This window comes from Bos mutus, chromosome 19 (genome assembly GCF_027580195.1).
Source record: "Bos mutus isolate GX-2022 chromosome 19, NWIPB_WYAK_1.1, whole genome shotgun sequence".
NCBI lineage: Eukaryota > Metazoa > Chordata > Mammalia > Artiodactyla > Bovidae > Bos > Bos mutus.
In genome coordinates this window covers 15,551,375-15,577,065 of record NC_091635.1, presented here as the reverse complement: position 1 = coordinate 15,577,065, position 25,691 = coordinate 15,551,375, and the positions used below count along the sequence as shown (strand labels likewise).

General features: G+C 44.4%; 1 protein-coding gene and 1 pseudogene across 5 annotated transcripts in view; one reads left to right on the top strand and one right to left on the bottom strand.

Moving 5' to 3' along the window:
* STX8 (syntaxin 8) overlaps positions 1-25,691 on the top strand; it is a 206,765-nt gene that overhangs the window by 120,823 nt on the left and 60,251 nt on the right. For 3 of the 5 annotated variants that reach the window (XM_070389485.1, XM_005907545.2, XM_070389486.1), the window contains exon 7: positions 1,207-1,308. In XM_070389485.1, the coding sequence (XP_070245586.1) occupies positions 1,207-1,308 (102 nt within the window). Of the gene's footprint in view, positions 1-1,206; positions 1,309-1,391; positions 1,457-12,869; positions 12,940-25,691 lie in introns of those variants that run through there. The other 2 variants (XM_070389487.1, XM_070389488.1) reach the window with 2 other exon arrangements.
* LOC138992009 (large ribosomal subunit protein uL30 pseudogene) lies at positions 13,943-15,054 on the bottom strand (annotated as a pseudogene).

Genomic DNA, 25,691 nt, shown 5'->3' with positions numbered 1-25,691 from the left:
CATCATCCTCTTCCTGTAAAAGAAAGACATGCAAAGAGATGTCTGTTGTTTATTTGCTAAATCGTGTCCGCAACCACAAATAAAGAGGAAGGGAGGGAAGGAGGGAAGAAAAAGAACCAAAATTGGAAAAAAAAAAAAAAAAGCATATAGAGCTCATCATAAGAAATTCAAGCAATTCAGAAAATCCAGGCAAGATCATCAAGGACCCCACCACTGAGAAATAATTGTTATTAACATCAGGTTAACACTGTCTGGATACATCTTTAAAGGTTGGTACATATAAAAGGAGGGATGGAAATAATTTTACCTAATTAGGGTTATACTATATGTGCTATTTAAATGTTAAGTGCTTAATTTCACTTTTAAAAGATAAGCATCAAAAAATAAACTTCACATGAAGAATTCTTTCAAGAGGTAGTAATTGCCAAAAGATCCATTTAAGGTTAACAGAAAAAGAGCGTAAAACATTGAAACCTTGGTTATTTTTATAAAGCTGTAAGTGTGTGTCTTACTTTTCAGCAGCCTGATATGACTCTACTATCAGTGACGAAGAAATTAACACCTTAGTTTCTTTTCACCTTTCTCCTCGTGTTCCCCCCCTACCAACTATTTCCTGATCTTCACCTTTAATTCCATTGTCACTGTTGGTAACATTTGTCTACTCCTCTGTAACCTGATCCATTTATTTGTTTATTCTCAGCTCCACATATTTGATTCAGTTTTTACCATCATCTCTTGTGTCATGGCCTCTGGCTTCTCCAGCCCAGAGTTGTGTTATTTTTTTCACCTCTCGGTTGGCTAGATTTCATCATCAAGTAGCTTTCTTAAGAAGGGCCCCAGTGGTCCCCGAAGTCCTCTATACCGTCTGTCTGTCACCTTTTTATACTCAAATGACAACTTGGCCGGGCATAAATTTGTTGGGTCATGCTTTCTTTCCCCTGAACTTTTGACATTTCTCCTCTGTCTCCTGGAATTATGTTGAACTTTTTTTTTTTCTTCCTTTACTACTCCTTCCCTCTCTAACTTCCCCCCGACCATCAATGAATCAGAATTGCAGTTTTCGAAGAAATGTAAGTTCTTTAAAACCGTCTCACACACTGCAGTTGAGAGAATTATTACTAGGAAGGCCCACCACAGCTATGAGACTCTGATGTGAGCCAAGGTATTTTTGGAGTGTTAACCATGCATCTTTGTTTTCCTTTATAGAGATAATTGATGACCTTGCCAACCTGGTGGAGAATACCGATGAGAAACTTCGCACTGAAACCAGGCGTGTGAATCTGGTGGACAGGAAGTCCACGTCTTGTGGTAAGAGACTGCTGTAGTTACAGCTCTTGCTTCTCTCATCGCTTGCGGATAAGCTTCCCACGTTTGGTCTGATTTTACCGCAGGGATCTGCTTGCTCTTCGAATACATGCAGTTTCATGGGATGAAGTGTTGAAATTTCTAGAAGATTCCTACATCTTGGTAAAAACGAAGTGAATTGTTACAAGTGCAGGGAAAGTAGAATGCATTGTTAATTTTTTTTTTGTAATTAAAAATAAGAAACTTTCCTCAGTGCTTACCGAGAATCATAGTCTGAGAAATTGTATGATGTCATGCAGACCGGTGGTGGTAGATCTCATGGGTTTTACAGGCCACCTTGCTTGTTTTGTGCCTTGTTGTTTTAGTCACAAGCGTCCTTGCTGAACCTGGAGCCATAGAGCAGTTAGAGCATAGAGTCTAAAGTCCAGCTGAGTTTATATCCAGTATTTAGTGATGTTATCTTTGGCAGTTCTTTTACTTCTTAATACCTTGTGCATGAAATGAGGAGACATAGGTCAAAATAAGAACCACCAGGAATGATGTTTAGAGTGCTGATTCCCTGGCCGTCCCCTTGAGACTGAGTAGAGCGAGGCTGGAGTTCCAGAGGGTTCATCATTTAACAAGTGTGCCAGGCACTCCTGATGCGGGTCCTTGCTCTTGGGCAGACATTCTGATGCAGATGCTTGTCGGGTTTCAATGATCTGTTGCCCGTGCACAGCGCCATGCCCACAGGTAAGTGACGATGAATGGTGCTGAAGCAGCAGTGATTACACTCATGGTTATTTGGTGTTTCATCTCACAAAGGTGCGCCAGATGTATAAAGCTAAGACTTTTGTTACATCTAACAGTGCATTAGCACTACCAAAAAAAGAAAAAAATCTAATGACCTGAACTTTTCGCTTTTTGCCTGATTTTAGCCCTTTCAATATGAAGAATGTAGTGGATCCCTCTGTTCTGTCCAGTTTTAGAAGAAGGACCTCTATGCCAGGGTCACCTGTGATGCACAGTTTGAGAAGTGCTACCTCCCTTGCCTGTGTGTGTGTGGTCAAACAGCAATCTAGAACAACCAGGTGATGGAGGGCCAGGTAGATACAGACTCTGGAATCTCAGAGGAAGTAGAACGTGGGGGCACCTGCCTGCTTCCTTTTCATCACCTGTCTGCTCCCCTCAACCTGGCAGTTCTCATCCACCGGATGCCAAGCCAGTGTATGCTCCTGCTTCTATAATAGAGCGCGTGCTTCTTTCTGCTTCCTGCCCAAAGCAAAGCCTTCTTGATTTTGCTTTAACAGTCTTTTCATAACTTCCCACCATGCTGTTCTTTGCATCAGATCCTCCTGAGTCTCTGGCAACAGAGATACATGGGTTCACTCCCACCTCCATCTGTTATTATCTTCAATTCTCATATAAACTTAATCTTTCTGAACTTGCGTTTCCTTGGCTGTTTAAAAAAACAAAACAAGTAGATAGCCTGGTTGTCAAAATGAAATTATATAAACCATGTAAAGTATCCAACACTGGCCATTGTCCATGAATTTCCGTATTTTGTGCAGAGAGCGGCTACGGCCTGATAGTGAAGAGTGTGGGCTCCAGAGGTTGGACTCACATCCCAGCTCCACCATTTACCAGCCATGTGACCTTGGGAAATCCCACTCCCCTGTGCCTTAATTTTCCCATCTCCAAAGTGGGAATAATAATGGTACATATCTGAGAGGGTTGTTGTAAGGAATACATGATTTAATAGAGATAAAGATATAGATGATAAGTAGATAGATAGATAGGGATATATAGCACTTAGAACAGTGGTTAGCACATAGTAAGCAGTGAGCAAGAGTAAGTATTGACTGTTATCATTATATGTCAGTCTGTTTTGCGTTTACAACATAGCGGTCCTCAGCACATGCCATTCATGACATCACAATGAAGAATATTGATTCTACTGTTGCTAATTTTTTATTTTATAGTTTTACCTGGTATTGATGTTTGTATCTAGAAATGTCCATAAAAATATTTTGAGCTGAGCTGTTTAATTTTTCTGTCTCTGCAAATATGACTACTTCTTGTCTCTACAACTGTGACTACTCTAGGTATCTCATGTAAATGAAACCATACAGTATCTGTCCCTTTGTATCTGGCTTATTTCACTTAGCATAATGTTTTCAGTATTCCCCTATGTTGTACCATGCATCTGGAATTCTTTCCTTTTTTAAGCTGAATAATATTCCATCGTTAATATTTATACCACATTTGTTTACCCATTTATCTGTCAGAGGACTCCTGGGTTGTTGCCACCTTTTAGCTACTATGAATAGTGCTGCAATGTGCATGAATGTACAAGTATGAGTTCAAGCCCCTGCTTTTTTGTGTATATACCCAGAAGTGAAATGTCAAAGTGTTGATCGCTAAGTCATGTCCAACTTTTTGTGACTCCTTGGACTATAACCAACCCAGCTCCTCTGTCCATGGGATTTTCCAGGCAAGAATACTGGAGTGGGTTGCCATTCCCTTCTCCAGGGGATCTTCCTGACCTGGGGATTGAACCTGGGTCTCCTGCATTGCAAGAAGATTCTTCACCATCTGAGCCATCAGGGAAGCCCCATCTGAAGTAGAATCACTGAATCAAATTGTAATTCAGTGTTGAATTTGGAGAAGGCCCTGCCCTACTGACCTGACCTTTTGTTTTGCTTTCAACCTTTAAACTCTTAGTTACTTTCTGCTAGTTTTGTTTTGTTTTGTTTTGTTTTTAGTGTGATAAAAGCCCAGTTGCAGGGAGGAGTCAGGGACTTCTGCAACCTGAGAGGGGCAGGCAAGTGGGGTGGAAGGTAAGGTCCTGGGCCTGCCTACTTGGCAAGTGTAAGAGGAGACCCTTACCCCATTAAAGTGGGGCCCTAAAGAGCTATACTCTGGGGGGAAGAGTGAACCAGAACCAAACTTGCCTTGGGGATTGTGGAGAAGGCAGCCTTGGCCCTGTACAGATGAGGAGAAGAAAAGGAAGAAAGACCATTTTTTCTGACAAGTTGTGGTCACAGAAAGGCCCTCATGTGCATTTGTATCCTGAGTAGACATACTCATCTGTTGTAGCTCCAGGTGCCTGGCGAAAGCAATGAAACACCTCTCTGGAAGAGAGAATATTATCCGTGGTCTCTAGGAGTCAACCAGAAATAAAATGTCCAGGGCAATGACCAGCACACACCCAGAGATAATCTGGCATACACAGAGACAGCCCAGCATGAGCAGGGACCAGCAACAGACTGCAGGAACCAACTTGCACACGCTGGCTGTATTAGAATTTTCAGATACAAATGATGAAATCAATTATTATATTTAAAGAAAGACATGACAGGCTTGAGAGTATCTTCAGAGAATAGGAAGCTATAAAGAGTAACTTAGAAAATCAAAAGGGATCAAACAGAACTTCTAGAAATAAAAAGTAACTGAAGTTCAAGACTCTGTGGACATATTTGGTACCCAGCAGAAGAGGGACTCCACTAGAGGACAGATGGGAAAAAAAAAAAAACCCAACATATTCCCTTTCTGTAAATGCAGGCATTTACAAAAGGCTGTCCAGACACCATGGAAGTTAAATTATGATCTTAATAAAAAAGGTGTTTAGTGGGGTAAGGGCTTGGTCTAAGAGCCTCAGGACATAGCAAAGAGTTAATCATTTGCTCTCCCCAAGTGCAGGGCCAGGTTGATCATTGACATGTAAATACAGACACACAGTACCTGAAGCTGCTAGTAGGGAGTATTTTAACTGTCTGGGGGCGGGGTGGGTGGGAATCAAGCCTCTCAGGGTAACTCAGTTACTGTTAACTTGATGACTGTTTAAGAGGGCTTGAGCGAGCTAAGAATAGCAGTGACGCCTCATCATTTTACTTAAGGGAGTGCAAAAAAAAAAAGGCTGTGAACCGTGAAATGGTCTTTTGTTTTCCTACCGCCAGCATATCGCCCTACCGATCTGATATAATATCAGTCATAGATGCTTTCCCAATGAGGAAATTTCTGGTTGTATAGACAGACCCGATTGCAAGGGGGCCCGCTCAGAAGGGCCCAATGATGAATCTGTTTGTTCAGTTGTTAACAAAGGATTCAGACGCCTCTTTATGAACCTTTCACTCGGCAGCCTGGGCTTTAACATTTTTTTTTTTTTACTGGGATCTTTGGGTGGTTTTTTCCCCCACCTCCCTTTTCTTCACCCACCTCCACCCCAATAACAACAGCATCAAGTATAAAACAATATTGTCTCTCTCCAGCTTCTAAACACAAACGAGACTGCTATTTTTCATTGGCACCTACATGTCCGTTCAGATCTGTTATGTGTGCTAAGGACACCCACATAAAAGCAGCATCTTTGTAATTGCAGTTTAAATATTCATTGTGCCCCGTCCTCATTAGAATTCAAAATAGAGCCTCGTCTGAGTCTGAGGGACGCAGCCAATTGTGAAAGGCCAGGCTCAGAGTTCTGAATGACCCGGGTCGAGGGACAGTGTTGCTTCTCAGCATATGGACTATTACGTAATGTTGTCTAAGCACAGCCATTGTGAGTTTAGCAGCGTCTCAGGGATGTGGTTAGAAATCAGCCCTGCTGGCACTGTGTTAACACTGTCTTAATCTGGAACCACTGGATTTGCCTTCCACTCCTCAGAAATGGGGTGGCTTAGGCGAGGTGGATCCGTTCAGTCTTTCAGAAAGGACAGTTCCGCATGGCTGTGAGCCCAGGCAGACCCAGGTCACATCTGGGCTCTGACACTGACCACCTGGGTGACTCGGAGAGTGGCTTGCTCTCTCTAGGGCTCAAAATGGGCGTACCATGGTTATTCTGCAGACTATACAAGAACAAGTTGGGTGGCATCATGCATGCCTGTGCTACTGAGTCCTCAGTAAATGCCAGCAATGTTAAAATGTGGCTGTAAATTGGTCATCAAGAGCCGCCTTGACGAATGAGACTCAGAGGCTCTTACCTCTCACTGAAGTCAGCTTAGAATGGTCTTTAAGGAAAATAGTGATGACTCAAGAAAGTTATGGTGGAATATTATGGAGCTAGGAAGTTTGCATCCTCATTTAATCAGAAATGGAGTCAGTTCCCCCCGCCCCCGCCCCAGTTAAGCTGGAATTTATAATCTTGTGGCTGAAGCCATTTCCAGTCATGAAATTAGTGAAAGCCCCCTGGGGGGCATATTCAGGTGGCATGGCTTGAGTTTTGTATAGCACAGAAATGACTTGCTCTTTTATTAGCACATTATTATTACTTATTACAGACTTATTTTCCATATAGACTTATTTAGACCCAGGGTGGGGGCAGCATTAAGCCTTTTGGTATACAGGCATACATCATCGTATTACACTTTGCTCTTATTGTACATCACAGATGTTCTGGGGTTTTATTTGTGTTTTACAAGTTTAGGGTTTGTGGCAACCCTGTCTTGTCAGATGATGGTTGGCGTTTTTTGGAGAGTATTTTTAAATTAAGGTATGTACTTTTTTTTTAGACGTAATGCTGTCACACACTTAGTAGACTACAGTATAGTCTAAACGTGGCTTATATGCACTGGGAAACCAGAAATTTGTGTGATTTGCTTTATCGTGATATTCCCTAGAATAGCTACTCAGCCAGCCTCAAACCAGCCTCTGGAGAGCCAAGGGGGCTAATTCAGTCTTTTCAGTCTCCGTACGCTCCTATTCCCCTTTTTAATTTGGCTTTGCTGAGTCTTACCTGTGGCAGGTGGGATCTAGTTCCCTGACCAGGGGTCGAACCCAGGCTCCCTGCATTGGGAACTCGGAGTCTTAACCCCTGGACCACCAGGGAAGTCCCTCAGCCTCCCTTTGTCTTTCTTTTTTTCACTCTTCCATCTTCCATGGAAGACGTACTTAGGACTCAGTCCTTTATTCTTTTTTCCTTGGCACTTTTTCCTTAAGCTACTCTTTTGACTCTTGGACGGTTTCACAGGCAACTCACAGCTCTGCATCCCAGACCCCAGCTTCCCCTGAATCTCAGGGTCTGTGTCTTCAGCTGCCGCCACACAGTTTCTCTTGACCGCCCCCCCACCCCCCGCCCAGCACACTCTCAATCCCTGTATGCTCTTCATAGACGCATTGTCTTTAGCCCCAAATAAGCTTCCTCTTCCCTTGCTCCCCATTTCTTCAGGCTCAAAACTTCCTGCGTTCCCTCAGAGGCTTTCAGAAGCCAGACAGCAAGTCTCCTTGAAGGAAGCAGGCCCTCGCTGTTCTCTCTGGGGGCAAACGAGAGAGTGAACAGCAGAGTTTTGCTATGTGGGAATGCCACGCCGGATCATCTGTGTGTTTATTTTTATGGGAAGCCTGAAATCTGGATCTTTAAGTGAAATTTCCTAATATTTTAGTGTTGACAGTAAACGAACATTTAAAAAAACTCCACGTGGGCCAAGTAAAGCATGTGGCGAAGCCCTACACTTTGGGGCCTCTCTCTCACTTCTGTTTGGTCAACCCCTAGGCCTGTCTGAGAATAACCGTGAAGTATCTGTCTTCCCCATTCATCACTTTGTGTTCTCACCACTCTGTTTCTGGCTCTTGTCACATTAAAAATAATAATGAAAGGATTTCCCTGGCAGTCCAGTGGTTAAGAATCCGAGCTTCCATTCCAGGGTGCTCAGGTCTGATCCCTGGTTGGGAAACGAAGATCCCGCAGGCTGTAAGGTACAGCTGAAAAAATTAAAAGTAAATAAAACCTTAAATAATAATGATAATGAGGAATTCTGTTTACTGGGTACAGAAAAACGTGCATGATTACAGCGTTGGTCGTATTTATAGAAACTGTGGCCTGCCGTCTTGTGAATTTGGTGTCTGAATACAGGAGACGTCTACCTGGCTACCAGTGTTACCAAGATAAACAAGATGAATGCTTCTCTTAAGAGTTCTCTTATTTTGTCAACGTGCCCTTCTCAGTTGATTTAAAACTGTTTTGCTCCCTAGACATATCTGCTGTATATTTTAGAGAAATGACTGTTCTCCATCATGGAGATAATAGATACCAGGAAGTGAAACTACAGAGCGTAAAATTCTTAGGACACCTGCTTCTAAAGTCCAAGGAAATACGGGGACACTCCAATGAATATATTGGAATTGCTCGATACTCATTTTAGGAGCTGAAACGTACAACTCGCAGTCCTGCCCTTCTCCGGGCACCTCTGAATACTCCCCTCCTGGGCCCCATGGGTGCATGTGGCACTGGTGTCATGCATGTGTGACCCGTTTGTAATCAGGTGTCTTTTATATGTGACCACACCACTGTTGTCTGCTTTGGTTTTGAATTCCTACTGTGGAAAAGCCTGGTTTTTCTGCTAACAACATTTATTTTAGGGGAGCGAGAAAAGGACCAGGCTGTTCAAATGTTGATGCTTTGGCTTAATCCAGGCAAAGTGAAGCCTTTGAGAGGAGCGCCAAATTGGAAAACCCCTACTTAATGGAAGGTGATTGATAAGGGCTGACAGCCCGAGAGCTGTCACCATGACCGCCTGTGAGGCCGCCACGCTTTTCTAATCTGTTACGAGGCAGTGACTTTTGCTATCATCAAGGGGTCAGAAATGATCACAAAGTAGAATCATTTTTTGATTATTGTTTTTGCTCGGTGTGGTTTGGAAAGATAAGGTGTGATTTCCAAGAGCGGCTTCTGTTGTGATGGAGCAATAACCACAGTGCACGGGCTTGGCTGATACCCCTCCCCCGGGCATGTTCGTGCGAGTTTTCTGGTTGTGTCTGTTCACCAGTGAATTCGTCTTTCAGCCTGCTCCATGGGACCGGCAAGTACTGGATGGGTTTAGAAGGATGATCATGGCCTGGGACAGAGCATGTTTTGCTCACTCAACGTGTATCTCACTCACCTCTATCGTGTGTCTACCACTTATGGGAGGCAGAGCCCCAGTGCCTACTCAGGGTACTTGTGTGCCTGCAGCCTGACTTTTCAGGAGTTTACCATTACAGGCCAGTGCTTCTCATTCTTACACTGATGTTATTTTATATTTGTAAATTGAAATGAGGAATTGGATTCTCTTTGTGACCAAAATTAATCCAAACGGGGAAGTCTTGGTATTTTTGATATCTTTCTTTTACCTATAAAGTCAATGGCTTAGTAACACTGTGTTGCAGTCACTCAGTGGTGTCTGACTCTTGTGACCCCAGGGACTGTAGCCCACCAGGCTCCTATGTCCATGGGATTTTCCCAGGCAAGAATACTGGAGTGAGTTGCCATCTCCTTCTCCAGGGGACCTTCCCGACCCAGGGATTGAATCCGAGTCTCCTGTGTCTCCTGCATTGGAAGGCAGATTCTCTACCATTGAGCCACCTAGGAAGCCTGGTTAGTAACGTTGACCATAAGCTAACGGTCAACATTACAAGGGTTTATTATTGGACTCTAATCTAATTATAATTGGATTTCCTCAGAAGAAATTGGCCGTTTTCCTTATAGCTGCTGCTGCTGCTGCTAAGTCTCGTCAGACTCTGTGCGACCCCTTAGACGGCAGCCCACCAGGCTCCCCCGTCCCTGGGATTCTCCAGGCAAGAGTACTGGAGTGGGGTGCCATTGCCTTCTCCCAAGTCCTTATAGCTAGATTCATCCAAATCTCATGAAGTCAGTAGGGGGGGGTGGGGATGGGGGGAGTCAGTGACTTAGACTAGATGGTCTTTGAGTTGATCCAACTCTGTTGTCCTCTTTCCATACCCCTTTGAGGAGAATTAGACACTTCCTTGCGCACGCGCGCACACACACACACACACACACACACACATACATGTTGTCAGATGTGAGCCAAGGGTCTTGGCCAGAACTTTGCTGATCTCATTTCATATAGGGTGGTTGGCACCAGGCTAGATACTTGCAGAGTTAAATCCTACCTGAACAGGGACTTTGACCTTTGATGTTATGTATTCTGTTTGATTGGGGGGAAATTTTAACAGTTATATAACAGAATAAAACCAAGTGAGATAGGGTAATTTTTAAATGGAAGATATAGAGACCATCTGTTGTAGTATGTGTTTGTATTGGAAAATAAAGCACTGGGCTTATTGAGCATAACTCCTGGGTTCTGTGTTATAAGTAGTTGGAAGAGATGCCTCACACGTTTCTCTCAATTTGGCTGTTATAGCTCTAGGGTATTTTTAGTAAATTAAATTTTTTAAAAGGAAGCTGTAATTTTTGAAAAACATCCCCTAAAATTTAAGTTTTGAGTTCAGGTTTTCATGCCGCTCTCCCTCAAAAATTGTTACTATGAAATGGAATAAGTGGACATTTAGCTGATTTTAGGGTTATTTAAAGTCACAGTGATTCACAAGTGGATTATCTTCTCTCTGTATTATCCAAAGGGAAATTCAGATATCAGACGACCTTCCTGACTTTCTGGTTCTTGCCACTCTGCTGAGGCTCTCTAGCCCGGGCCAGTTTCTAGTGTGTACTCAGAGAACATCGTTTTACTACCACATCAGCCATGATGCCCAATGTGGATGCTTCCGAGAAAGAGTTGTTTTCAGTCACTCAGTCATGTCTGACTCTTTTCGACCCCAAGGACTGTAGCCCGCCAAGCTTCCCTGTCCTTCACCATCTCCCAGAGCTCGCTTAAACTCATGTCCATTGAATCAGTGATGCCATCCAAGAATCTCATCCTCTGTCGTCCCCTTCTCCTCCTGCCTTCAGTCTTTCCCAGCATCAGGATCTTTTCCAGTGAATCAGTTCCAGTGAATCAGGTGGCCAAAGTACTGGAGTTTCAGCTTCAGGATCAGTCCTTCCAAGGAATATTCAGGACTGATTTCCTTTAGGATGGCCTGGTTGGATCTCCTTGCAGTCCAAGGGACTCTCAAGAGTCTTCTCCAACACCACAGTTCAAAAGCATCAATTCTTGGGTGCTCAGCTTTCTTTATAGTCCAACTCTCACATTCATACATGACTACTGGAAAAACCATAGCTTTGACTAGATGAAACTTTGTTGGCAAAGTGATATCTCTGCTTTTTAATATGCTGTCTAGGTTTGTCATAGCTTTTCTTCCAAGGAGGAAATGTCTTTTAATTTCGTGGCTACAGTTACCATCTGCAGTGATTTTGGAGCCCGGGTGATTTTGGAGAAAAGAGTAACCACTGGTAAAGTTGAATAGAAACAAGCAAAATTAAAGGAGCTGTCATACCTTCAGAAGTCATAATAATTAATACCTGGCTGCAGTCATTTCTCACTGTGCAGAGCGTCTCTGTCACCCCCTTCTGCTGCCTGTCCAGGACTAAGTCCCAGCCACCACTTTTCACTGAGCAGCAGACTTCACAGCGGCGCCCATGTGAAAAGCAATTCAATTTCAGGGCAGTGCTTCCAGTCCAGAGCCCTGACATTAATTTTTTTTTTTAAGTCTTTGTTGAATTTGTTACAATACTGCTTCTGTTTTATATTTTAGTTTTTGGCCCGGAGGCATGTGGCATCTTAGCTCCCCCATCAGGGATCAAACCCACACTTCTGCACTGGCAGGCAAAGTCCTAACCACTGGACTGCCAGGAAAGCTCCCAACATTAATTTTTTTTTTTTTAAAGAACTTGACTGTAGACCTTGTTGCATTCATAAAATAATTTTTTTTTTAAATCAGCCCTAGGGACCCATTCATCTGCTCCAAGAGAACCTCACCAGTGTCACAGTTTTTAGTTTTCTGGTCACCTTTTTGTTTTTAGTTTTCTGCTCACCTTTTCTATCTCAGAGCCAGGCAGTCATGACACTTTCCAGTCATTGAACCGGTGTTAAATTCCTGAGAAAAATTGATTTGGAGCTCATTTGAAATCACTGTTGGATTTTCTCTGTCCAAGAGTGTGAGCACTGAGATCAATTTCTCCGGATTAGCAGCAGAATGATCTTTGTATTGGACTCCGGCATCAGCGGTCCATGACACGGCCCTCCGCGCATGCGCAGTATCGAGGACCCCCTGTATCTCGCTTTGTGCTGCTCTGCGCTGACTGCAGCCTGCAAAATGAGACTCCGTGGCCTTGGCAGGGCACGTGTCCACTGAGCGGCTCCCTACCCCACCACTCCACATTCTTCCACAAGTTGATTTATGGTGATAAGAGCCCTTCTTTCTTTTGGCCCTCCAAGCACTCATTCCTTTCAAAATGACTTTTGAATTTCTGAAGTCTTATTTTTTAAAAAAATAAAAAAAAATTTTTTTTTGGCAAATCTGGAGCTAAGATTCTTCATCATTGTGTTGGCATTTGTCTAGTATAACTTCTTACCTGTAAACCAACAGAAAAGTGGAAAGAAAACTGTAAAGAGTCGCTTTTTTAAATGGATAAATACAGTGGTGGTTGCAGCACAGTAATGTGAATTCATATTTAACCCCCTGAACTGTACACTTTAAAATGGTTAAGGTGGTAAATTTTGTGTTACATGTTTTTAGCATAGTAAAAATTTTTTTCTGTTTAAAAAATGAGTAAATACTTGGTATACCCCATTCCAGGAAATATGGCAAAGTGAGAATAAAATTTCTTGTTATCTTTGTAAAATAATTTGTAATATTGTTCCATACAGCCATTTGTTATGTGATGTGCTAACAGAATCTTACTTATATCTATATAGATTTGCCTAAGCAAAATAGAAGTAGGAACAAAAGTGGCTTCAAAAACCAGAGGGCATCTTGAAAATAAATGTAAGTGAATTAATCACTGTGGTTGCTATATCTTATTCTTGCCATTCTTAGTAATACAAAAAAGGAGACATAATTGTAATGCATTACTGGGTATGTGTGTGTGTGTGCTTAGTCATGTCCAACTCTTTGTGACCTCATGTACTGTAACCTGCCATAGACATATACATAGCCATAATAATATAGATATTAGTTATTATTTTAGAATTATTTGAATAAAAAATTTATTTGTGCATTAATCATTTTGATGCAATAATTTTCTTTAGTGTTGAGGTCTTTAGGTTTATAAGGTCTTTAAAAACTTGAGGGACAAGCTTCTAAATAGTAAACAAAAATCTGTTAATTAAAATAATAAAAAGATTATCCAGTAACAAAAAATTCAGGTAACTTTTAAAGAGTCCTTTGTATCCCCTTAGCTGGATATATTTCCAGAATGATGAACTGCAGACTCCTCAAATGTTACTATTGTTGTTGGGAGTGGTATTAGTAGAGTAAATCAGAATCTACTGCATGTGTTAGTAGAAGAGAATAAGTTAGTAAATATATTGATGTTCTTAGGAGCAAAATAGATAGAGATAGCAAATGGAAAAGAAAGAATGAACTTTATGGTGTTAGACTTGAATTAGAAGTATCACTGTAGACTCATGATTTAAAAATAAGGAAAAAATTAAAAAAAAAAAAAAGACATTTAACTACCTAAAGAGCCTAGAAGCAGTGATACTCCAGTATTTGACGACAGTTAGTGCCTAGATCTTTTTGGGGTTGGCCATTAAGATCTTTGGGAAAAATTCGAACAAACTTTATGGCCAATCCAGGAGTTTCTAAATAGTATTTACCCTGCCCCGCCACGCCCCCCCCCTCCCCCCGCAACAACACATATGCAAACCAAGTTTTTCTTGTAAAAACAACTAATTCCAGGTCTGGAGCAGAGAAATTATAAGGCAAGGGTGGAACTTCTTGGGTCAGAAGTCAAGGAAATGCCCTAACAATGATGAGGGCTTGGAGCTGGCTTAAAGGGACCCTTGCTGGTCAAATTTAGATAATCGAAGTAGCAAAAATAATGATGGTAATAAATATTGGATTTTTTGTTTGTTTTGATTGTTTATTAACCAGATTACAATAATAATCCTGGTAGATATCTTAGTTCATCCTTCTAATAAGCCTGTTGATCTGGTCCTCCCTGTTGCCAGCATCTCCACCTTCTACAAAATGGGTGGTCTCTTTCTTCATTCCACCTCCTGGAGCAGACAATTTAAAGGGCCACAGGAAGTTGTTTGCTTCTTTGAAACATTTTCCAACGGTATAGATCTCATGAATCAGATCCTCCATGCAGATGATTCCATATTTCCCAAGAGATCGAGCAATCAATGCGTTGTCTGTCAGGGCAGTTCGCTTTTTGTTGATTTTGCCATAACCACGCTTGTAAATCAATTCATTTACAGACTTCAGATTTGGGTACCCCCATGCAATGTATGGCTCCACAATTCTCAGCATGTTAATTGATGCCTTGTTGAGCTTCACAGAGGTGCCGCTGAATATCTGCCGGAGGCGAAGGAGCCGCAGCACCTTTCGAGCCTTTGGGCTCAACCATTGATACCTCTGATCCTGATGACAAACGCCAATTTGGGTTCCGAGGGTACATAGAAGTTACCGGCTTTTCGTGCCATCCTAGCCATTCGAATTTCAGTTCTGTACATCTGCCTGTATTCCTTGTGGTAATGCTTAGCTTTTTCATAGATAAGCTTCCTCCTTGCCTTTCGAAGCATCTTTTGGGCAGACTTCTTTCTCAGTCGCTTGATCTTAAGCTCTGCGAAATTCTTCCACTTTTTCTTAAGGGTTTCTGGCACAGCAGGAACCTTCTTTTTCTTCTCTTCTGCACCCTCCATGGTTCCAGCCGGGAAAGAGGCTGGATTTTTAAAAAATGTATTCATGAGTCCACATCAGTAGTCCAAAAAGGCAGAGGTGAGGCTGAGGGTCATCTTGCCAGTAAATGTAGAAGAATGATAAAATTATAAAATCATAATTTTGCAACCACTAGTATAATCATTTCAGAATTGTCAATGGATGCCAGATTGTTAGGTGAGAAGGTTGTGGGAAGTAGGATGTTCACAGTCTCAAATGGCCAAATTATTAATTACAAAGGAGGAAAGAAACTTGGACAGAGTGACCACACTTAGCCTCACCAGCGTGAGTGACAACCTCGCATTGTGCAGCTCCAAATGTGACACGGCAGGATGTAATGCAACATTGTTGCCAGATCTAATTGAGAGAAACAGACTAGTTCAGGTTGGTGGACAGTCTATAAGACAGCCATCCTGGGCCCTTTACAAGTGTCATGGAAGAAAGAAAAAGATGGGAGCGCGGCTGTAGACTAGAGGAGACTGAAGAGAGATGACAATTAAATGCAGTCTGTGGTTTTGATTGGATTCTGGATCAAAACTCACACAGCTCTAGAGGTATAATTGGGATAATTAGGGGTATTTTTTTTCCTTTTCTGTAAGTTTTAAATCTTTCAAAATAATAGGTCAGGGTGGGGGAAAAACAAGGAAAATATAAACAGTGAAGTTTCCCCTGGACTACTATCGTGTTCCTATCGTACCACATTGTTTTAGGAAGGGATGAAAACCTGGTGAAGCATCTGGGTGTGCCCCAGTGGGTGTTGCTTTCCAGTCAAGTCCGAAACGGTAGGAAGATCTTGAAAGATGAAGGCATCTTAGTGTGAGCAGGATTAGGCAAACATGGTAGGCGCTGCACGTACAGGGTTGTGAGGCTCTGGCTGTGCAGAAAAGAAACCCTGATCTCACTGGGGCTTTTCACTGAAGACCTAGGCCATCAAGAAGGTAAGAAGCAAAACTGAAGGATGGCCTGCCTGCGCAGCCAGCGTATGTGCTTCCTCAGCTGGAATACTTGGTGAACTTGAACCCTCACAGTTTCGATTCCCATCCTGAAAGTCATCCTGCTGTGGGGAAGATGTCTGGATGTTTATCTTCCCACTAGACCTTGAGCTTCCTGAGGTCTTTGAACTATGTCTTTCAATTCTGATTCCTAGCAGCTTGCAAAATGATGGACTTTGAATGGGATTTATTTGAGAGGCAGCTGAAGTCCTGTGGGTGATGGTTTTCCTTCTTTTTCTTTTTTTTTTTTTTTATTATAGTCGATTTACAATGTTGTGTTAGTTTCTGGTGTACAGAAAAGTGATTCCACTTTATATGTATATATGCTATGCTAAGTCACTTCAGTCGTGTCCGACTCTGTGTGACCCCAGAGACGGCAGCCCACCAGGCTCCCCCGTCCCTGGGATTCTCCAGGCAAGAACACTGGAGTGGGTTGCCATTTCCTTCTCCAGTGCATGAAAGTGAAAAGTAAAAGTGAAGTCGCTCAGTCATATCCGACTCTTAGCGACCCATGGACTGCAGCCTACCAGGCTCCTCTCTCCATGGGATTTTCCAGGCAAGAGTACTGGAGTGGATTGCCATTGCCTTCTCTGATATGTATATATATGTGTGTGTGTGTGTGTGTATATATATATATTCTCTTTCATATTCTTTTTAATTATGGTTAATTACAGGATATTGAATATAGTTCCCTGTGCTATACAGTAGGATATTATTTATCTGTTTTACATGTAATCAATTGTATCTTAGATGGGGGTTTTCTGAGTCTTCAGACTTTTTTTTTTACTTTATTTATTTTAATTGGAGGCTAATTACTTTACAATATTGTATTGGTTTTGCCATACATCAACATGAATCTGCCACGGGTGTACACTTGCTCCCCATCCTGAACTGCCCTCCCACCTCCCTCCCTGTACCATCCCTCTGGGTCATCCCAGTGCACCAGCCCCAAGCATCCTGTATCCTACATCACAGACTTTTTTAAGGACTTGTCAGTCTGGAAAGATAAAAATCTGAGTATAGCTAGAAAGTTTATTAGATTATGAATGACATAGATAGGGATCACTTGGATTTGTTTCTCATAGTCGACAATATTCTAATGTCTAGGGCCATAAAAAAAAAAACCACCTGTCGCATAAATAAATTCCTTAAGTTTAGTAGCTTGCAGCCACAGGCTACCCAGCCACCATCATCCATTTTGCAAAGGCACACACACCCATTCTGTGGAATATTACTCAACCAGAAACAGGAGTGAAGTGCTGATACATACTACTCTGTGGATGAACCTTGAAGCATTACATTAAGGGAAAGAAGCCAGACCCCAAAGACCACGTATATGAAATGTCTAGAAGAGTCAATTATATGGAGACAGACAGCAGATTAGCGGTTGCCATGGGTTTAGGAGGAAGCTGGGGGGGTCTTGCTTAGTGGGTATGAGGTTTCCTTCTGGGGTGATGAAAAGGTTCTGGAATAAGATAGTAGCAGTGGTTGTAGGACTTTGTGAATGTAAGTCATGCCAATGAATATACATGTTAAAATGGTAACTTATTATGTTATGTGTAATTTACCACAATTAAAAAAGAAAAAGAAAACCATGAAAAATAAGGAGTAATTTCTCTAGGATCCTGTGGTGTCAAGCAGCACAGGCAATTTGGGAAGGCTGAGGGTTTCCTGGTTTTCTATAAAATGATGGGTTATTAAACTAAGGTAAGTTGGGGGCATATTTGACTCTTGAAGCTGCTCACAAGGAGAGACGTGTCTGTGTCCCTCCTTGTTAATCATAAATCCAGCGAAAGAGAACATTGGATCCGACTCAACAAGACCATTCCTATGGTGTCACTCGTGCCACTGAGCGCGTTAGAAGCTCCAGGGAGCCTGCGCACTGCCCCGCCTCCTGATTTCTGAGTTGGTTTTCTTTTTCCTGAATTCAGAGGCCTGTGTGATCCACCCTTAGACCCGCACTAGCTAGAAACACCCTCCCCTGCCCCTCTATTGAGTATGTGATAAAGTGTTTTGAGTTTTGTAAAGAGCTGTGACCAAGTGCGGCCAGTGTTTGTGGTTTGTGGTTGTCGCTTGCTAAACTTTTTCTTCTCGTGGTACCTCTCACAAGTTCATTTTCCATGACATGCTGAGGTTGAGGTTCAAGAGGATGGATGGGCAGACTGGCAAGGTGTGTGCTCCTGGGGCGATTCAGGCTCAAGTCAAGGGGAGAGAGAGAGATGGGGGAGGGCCTAGTAGAGTGAGAGGTAGAAGAAAGGAAATTTAAGAGATGGGAGAGGAAACAGAGAAGAGTGGTTTTGAAAGGTCGAGAAGAGAGGTCCCCTGTGCTCCCCTGTGGAATCTGCTTCCTGACTGTGATTCCTTTTCTTGATCTTGACAGTGGAGGGCTTCCGTGGTGTCTCAGACGGTAAAAAATGTGCCTGCAATGCGGGAGACCCAGGTTTGATCCCTGGGTTGGGAAGATCCCCTGGAGAACGGCATGGCCACCCACTGCAGTATTCTTGCCTGGAGAATTCCATGGACAGAGGAGCCTGGAGGGCTACAGTCCAAGGTGTCAAGAGTCGGACACGAGTGAGCAGCTAACACTAAGTGATACTGGAAATGAAAGTGAAAGTGAAGTCGCTCAGTCGTGTCCGACTCTTTGCAACCCCATGGACTGTAGCCTATCAGGCTCCTCCGTCCATGGGATTTTCCAGGCAAGAGTGCTGGAGTAGACTGCCATTTCCTTCTCCAGGGGGGTCTTCCCGACCCAGGGATCGAACTCGGGTCTCCCGCGTTGCAGGCAGACGCTTTACCGTCTGAGCCACCAGGGAAGCCCAGTAATACTGGAGGAAACATGCAAAGAGTCGGACACAACTAAGTGACTAACACTAACAAACAGTGGAGGAAACAGCAGCTGTTTCTTGATTCCCCAAATCATTTATAAATGTGAAAAATATGGCTGTTTGGATGAGGCATGGCAGATGGCTAGGTCTGTAGCAAAAAGCTAGGAGAGACCCATACCTCAAAACATTGCTTCTCCCCACTTTCCAAGAAATCCTTTATTTACTTGTACCATCATTTAGAGAGTCACGTAGGCCAGGTGTCACGGATCCAAGCACTAAGCAGGTATTAAGAACCTGAGAGCTGCAGACCAGACATGTAACATTTGGGAGTGCTGGCTGCCCCCAGGAGCTGGAGCACATGTGCCCACCTGGATGGCATGCCTGCCCTTCAGCCCCTAGAACTGGGGGCCCTGCATGCCCAAGTCAGCTGCCGCCTTCTCTCTCTCTGTGTTTTAAAGAGAAATCTGATTTTACGTGGAATTGGAAATTATTGTGGAATTTTTAAAACTCTGCCGAGGTCAAAACATAACTGTAGACCAGACCTGGCTCCCTGGCTGCTGAATTATGACTGGTGATTTAAGTCCACAAATTACTAGTATTATCAGATGCAGAGAGTGGATATAGTTAGGGGCAAACATATGGTGGGGAGGGGGTGGTGAGGGGAGGTCAAAGTGTTTGTTACTCGCCTTCCAGAATAACATAATTTGATTTGGAAAAATCACCAGGGAGTCATCCATGTTAGGGAAGTTAGCGCTTTGATGGAGAAATGATTTTGTACCCTGGGTGGAGGAGGATTGGCGGGGTGGACAGGCCTGGATGCGGTCGGACGCTGTGGACCGTGACAGGTCCGGGGTGGTAGCATGGGATCTCAGGGTGTCTGGGTGCTAGGCAAAGGAGGACCAGAGCACAGAAAGAAAGGGAAAAGTTTAGTTTCAAAGACACACTGTCCAGCTTCTTCATTTTACCCAGAAGCCCCTCATCATCCAGACTCCTGCTCTCCCATCCCACCGGTCAAATGGGAAACACTCCCTTTGCTTAAAGGTGAAACCTACGCAGAAATGCAAGGATGAGTCCTATACCTGTGCGACATAAATCCTGGAACGTGAACAGGTTGCTCATGTATGTTTATCTGCTCCTTTAAAAAAAAAAAAAAAAAAAAGGAAAAATTTTTAAGGGAACCTGGGTGAACATTAACTTCATTTTTTAATAGATAGCACTAATGGTATATTGTTCCCAAACCCAACCAAGATGAAACAAGAATGGAAGCCTGGTTCCCCCAGCACAGCAGTGAGTAGAGCAAGAAGCTGGTAGAAAGGCCAGGAGCTGACAGATGGGGGACCTGGGAGGCAGGAGCGGGGAGGGTCACGGGGTGAGTGAGAATCTGTGATTCGTGTGCTTATCTGTTCCCAGGCGGGAACCACACTTCACCCTCCCCACCCCCGGTCTGACATCCATCACCACCAGGCCTGCCTTCTCTGATCTGAAGGCAGAATTTATGGTTAAGTTCCGAAAACGTGGAAAGGGCATGGAAATGGGGATGATGCATGCATGGGAGCCGGTTGTGAAATGATAAATCACGGCCTCTTAAGGTCTAGGATTATTTTTGGCGTCTTTCACGTATGGGTTCTTTATAGGAGGGGCTTTGAGAAATAGGAATACAGCTTAAAAATGTGTAGAATTTTGTTGGGGTTTTTTTCCCCTCAAGACAAAAAAAAAAAAAATTACAGTGATAAATTTGGCTGTTTAAATAGTCGAAGTTTCATCATGGCCTCATTGAGGCTGTTTTGCACCCAGCAGTAGGAGGACAGCTGTCATGGACCGCTTTCATCTGATTTTACCGCCTCCGGGTAAACTGAGACAAACTCTAGTGGTAAAAACCTAGAGTGGTTGGGAATCTCCAGGCAAACAGTTTGGTTTGGTTTCTGAGGCTGTGTGTGGAAGAATCAAATCTGCAGTTTCCTTGAAACGGAGCAGAAACATTTCACGGTCAGTGCTGTGGATTGTCCCCAGACCTCCGATCTCCTTTCTCAGAAATCACATCCGCCCCTCTGTCCCAGTGGTCCTGGTCATGCCATGCCTCCGGTGTGTGGCTCTTATCCACACACGTCTCTCTCAACCATCCTGTCATTTCCTGGCACTTCTCACATCTCCTACCACACTCATCATTTACAACCTCCCACTTGGAGAAGGCAATGGCACCCCACTCCAGTACTCTTGCCTGGAAAATCCCATGGACGGAGGAGCCTGGTAGGCTGCAGTCCATGGGGTCGCGAAGAGTCGGATATGACTGAGCGACTTCACTTTCACTTTCCACTTTCATGCATTGGAGAAGGAAATGGCAGCCCACTCCAGTGTTCTTGCCTGGAGAATCCCAGGGATGGCGGAGCCTGGTGGGCTGTTGTCTATGGGGTCGCACAGAGTCGGACACGACTGAAGCCACTTAGTAGTAGTAGTATGCACCACCTTGAGTGCACACACAAGACACACACATGTACTTAGGTACTGCTGCTGCTAAGTTGCTTCAGTCGTGTCCGACTCTGTGCAACCCCGTAGACGGCAACCCACCAGGCTCCCCCGTCCCTGAGATTCTCCAGGCAAGAATACTGGAGTGGGTTGCCATTTCCTTCTCCAGTACTTAGGTACTGCTGCTGCTGCTGCTGCTAAGTCACTGCAGTCGTGTCCGACTCTGTGTGACCCCATAGACGGCAGCCCACCAGGCTCCCCCGTCCCTGGGATTCCCCAGGCAAGAATACTGGAGTGGGTTGCCATTTCCTTCTCCAGTACTTAGGTACTGCTGCTGCTGCTGCTAAGTCGCGTCAGTCGTGTCCGACTCTGTGTGACCCCATAGACGGCAGCCCACCAGGCTCCTTATCCACGGGATTTTCTAGGCAAGAGTACTGGAGTGGGGTGCCGGGGTGCCGTTGCCTTCTCCGGTACTTAGGTACACTTGACACCAAAACAAACAGCCAGCCTCTCTCCAGGATTTGTTTATTTCATCACTGCTCTTCAACGACTCCAGTGGACAGTTGCTTTCTTACTTGAGTCTTTCCTCTTTCCCCAGGGCTGTCTATCCCCCAAGCCACAGCCCTTCTCGTGTGCTCTGTCTCCCCCTTGTCGTCATCACCACTGGCCTCCAGGCCGAGCTCCTGCCGCTGTACCTTCGTGCAGGGCCGCCAGCATCCCTGCCTCTGCTCTCAGCTTTCTCCCGTGCATCTTGATCGCTCTGAGACACCACTCTCATTTTGCCCGGTGCTTTCCGGAGCTCCAGCCTGCCTGGCCATCCTCAGCTGTGGCCCCGGGGCCCTCTGCAGTGTGTCTGCCTTCCTGCTCCCTTATGGGAACCTTCTACTCCAGCCAAGCCAGTTACCTCCCCTCCTCTAAGCCTCACTTGTCCGTTTTCTTCCTCTGCGCATTTGCTCGAAGTGGTGCTGTTCTCTCTCCAAGCATCTTCCTCCAGCTCCACTTAAGAGTTAAGTACTATCGTTCCCCTCTAGGGCACGCAGGTATTTTTACTCTTCAGTTTATGACCATAGTGAATCTAAGTCTCTCTGGGGGAGGACCCAGGCCTTCCTCTGTGTGGTCACCACAGGCTGGTGCAGAAGCAAGTGCCCTGGGCTGCGGGGGCATTGAATCCGACCCTCTTCTCGGAGAGCTCGGCCCTAGGTGAGCCTGTGAGGTAGCCAGCTGGGTCCACCTTGATTTTTTTTTTCCCCAAGGAAAGCCAGAAGCTCCCATTTCCCTGTGAAATTGCTTAATTAACATTTTTTTCATATCATACTTAAAGGTGGTAACTTCCAGGGGAACACAGTTCCTTAAAATGACAATTGAAAGACTATCTCATGTGCAGCTTGGCTATAAAATAGCAGTACATTCTGTGTACCAATACAAAATGGAGTTAACAGCGCTGCTTTTCAGGATGGCTTCTGGATCTGTAAAAGTAGATTTTTCTAGGAAGTCAGGAGTTGAAGGCTCATTCAGTGAACCTGGGATTTAAATGGTAGGATAATCTGGCAGTGGTCACTGTTTACAGATGAATTTAGTAATATAACATCTCTGTTAGTAATGTAACCCGATGCCTCTAAGAGCCCCTGGTTATTTTCATTTTTATGAAAATATTCCAATGAAATAAATTTTACATGGAATTTTTTTAGATTGACGTTAAAGGGGGCCGGTCTGTAGAGCAGGGTTAGTCGGTGCAGAGGTTGCCAGTGTGTTGGGGAGGATGCCGGCCCTTTCCAGGTTAGACGAGTGAGAGAAGGTCACAGGGATGCACCAGCCGCCCCCTCTCACAGGCCGAGAAGACACGAGTGAGGTGGCCTCGGCAGGTGTGCAGAGAATTCCCACACAGGTGCCGATTCCAGATGAATTGCAGTTTATTGCCCCCCCCCCCCACCTTGGGCTCTTGTGACATAGTCATCTGCCCATCCCATTTTTATTGAGTCTCTTCAGCCATGCCAGGGATCCTGAGATATATGGGCTGTAATCCCGCCTGCAAGTTGCTTCAAGTCTAGTGGGAGAGAAAAAAAGAACCCTCACAACCACAGTAGTACCGGAGATGGGGTGGTGAGTGTTTCTCACAGTTCCTGAACGACCAGCTTAAAAAGTTAGTAGTAACAAGAGGAAGCAAGTTTGCTTTCAAAGCCACATAGTCTCTCTTATATTCCTTATGTCACCTCTGTGGGGACCTTTGATTCCAGTCTTGTCTGTCTCTCTCTCTCAAATTTTTATTGGCATATAGTTGTTTTACAATGTTATGTTAGTTTCTGGTATATAGCAAAGTGAATCAGCTATATGTGTGTATATTATATATAATCCCCTCTTTTTTGGATTTCCTTCCCATTCAAATCGCCACAGAGCATTGAGTAGACTTCCCTGTGTTAGTCTGTTTTTAATTAGTTACCTATTTTATACACTTGTTGTTCAGTTGCTAACTTGTGTCCAACTCTTTGCAACCCCATGGACTGCAGCAGGCCAGGCTTCCCTGTCCTTCACTATCTCCCGGAGTTTGCTCAGACTCATGTCCGTTGAGTCAATGATGCCATCCAACCATCTCAATAGTCGTGTATATATGTCAATCCCAGTCCAGCCCACCCCCTTTTTCCCCCTTGGTATCTAAACATGTGTTCTCTAGGTCTGTGTCTCTATTTTTGCTTACAAATGGGTTCATCTGTACCACCTTTCCAGATTCCTCATATATGCATTAATATATGATATTTGTTTTTCTCTTTCTGACTTACTTCACTCTTATGTGATAGTCTCTAGGTCCATCCATATCTCTGCCAATAGCAAAATTTCATTTCTCTTAATGAATGAATAATAGTCTGTTGTATATATGTTCCAGTCTCGTCTCTCATATCCATGATGAGAGAACCCAGACACCTTCCTAGCTCTTGGGAGAAAAGCCGTTTCTGAGTACTGACCAATAGAATGGGTACAAATCAGGAAGGAGGGGGAGTACCTTTCTACTGTATATAATTAAGTTATGGTAAGTTTTCTTGGTTTATTTATGGAAGCAGCTTGATTTGTTATTTAATTGTGGACGAGCAGACAAAGGAGGTGAAGACGCCGTGTTTGCTCACCTCTTGAGTTGTGGTGTGCCCAGGTTGACGCAGAGGTACAATGTCAGGTGCTTGGATTCCTGGGGTGACAGCAGTCTTGGCCCCCGATGTCCTAAAGTAGGTGGTCCTTGGGAGCTGTCCTTTGAACAGCTGAAAAGCTTGGGTTCACAAGTCGGAGAGCGAAAATGGCAGACAAGACAGAACTGCAGAAGCAGAGAGGCTGTGACGAGGCTCATCTGGGGGTCCATCCGCAGCGCCGTAGAAGGTGAGGGTGGGGAGAGAGCTCGTTTCCAGCCTCGGTGCCAGGAAGGCATTTGAGTTATTGCAGACAAGATGGGTGGGACACGGATGATTGGCACTGGGTTAAGAAACTTCAGGCTCAGGGAGTGGAGTGAGTGGATGGAGCACAAGTGGAGAAAACGGTGGGTCTTCAGGGGAATCTGATCAAGTCTCTCCCCAGCTTATGATCCTTCAGGGGATAAAGTCCAGAGCCCAGAATGTGGTTTCGTAGCCTAGCAAATCTGGTCCCCGACCTTCTGGCACACTGCCCCCAGCATGCGCACATGCAGTGTACACACACACACACTCTCTCTCTCTCTCTCACAGACACACACACACACACACTTGCTTGATACAGTGCCCCCAGCATGCACACATGCAGTCTACACACACACACACACACACACACACTCTCTCTCTCTCTCTCACTCTCTCTCCCCACAGAACACAAGCTGCTTTCTGTTCTTCATTCCCCTCTGCTGGCTTTCTAAGCCTTCAGCATTCAGTGTGGATAGCACATCTCCCAGAGCAGCTCATACGTGGCCCCTGAGAAGCTCATCAAAATGCAGATTCTGATTCTGAGGGTCTGGAGTGGGGTTCCGGTTGCTGCGTGTCTGACTCACTCCCAGAAAGCGTGGACACTGCTGCTCCAAGGGCCACCCACCAAGCAGGAAGGATCTAGAACAGCAGTTCCAGACAAATCAGAATCATCTGGAGAGGTTTTTTTTGTTTGTTTAATTCCCGTTGCCTGGATTCCCCTTCCCTCTAAATTCTGATTTCATTGCTCTGGAATACAGAACATTGGGATTTTAAAGTTTTCCAGGTGATTCTGATGTTCACGTTGAGAATCTGGGCGACTGAAGTCTTCCCTGACTCCCCAGGTCTGGGCTGTGATGGACACCCATGGTGCGCCGGACCTGAGCCTCATGCCCACCATGTCCGTCTCCGAGGGGGCGTCTGTTCTGTGCTCTGGGGAACTGTGCAAGGTTTCCAGGATGTCCAGTAGACCTGGTCCCTGGGCTCAGAGCATCCACAGTGTAGAAGAAGAACCATCACTCAGCATAGTGCCTGAGTCGGGGGTTTGGGGGGCACGGCAGGGAGGCTTAGTCGGTGTTTATTGAATGAATGAAGAGGAGGAAAGGGAAGGAAGAATGGAAAGAAGGATGGTGGGGGATGGGTGCCTGATTTAAAACAGACAT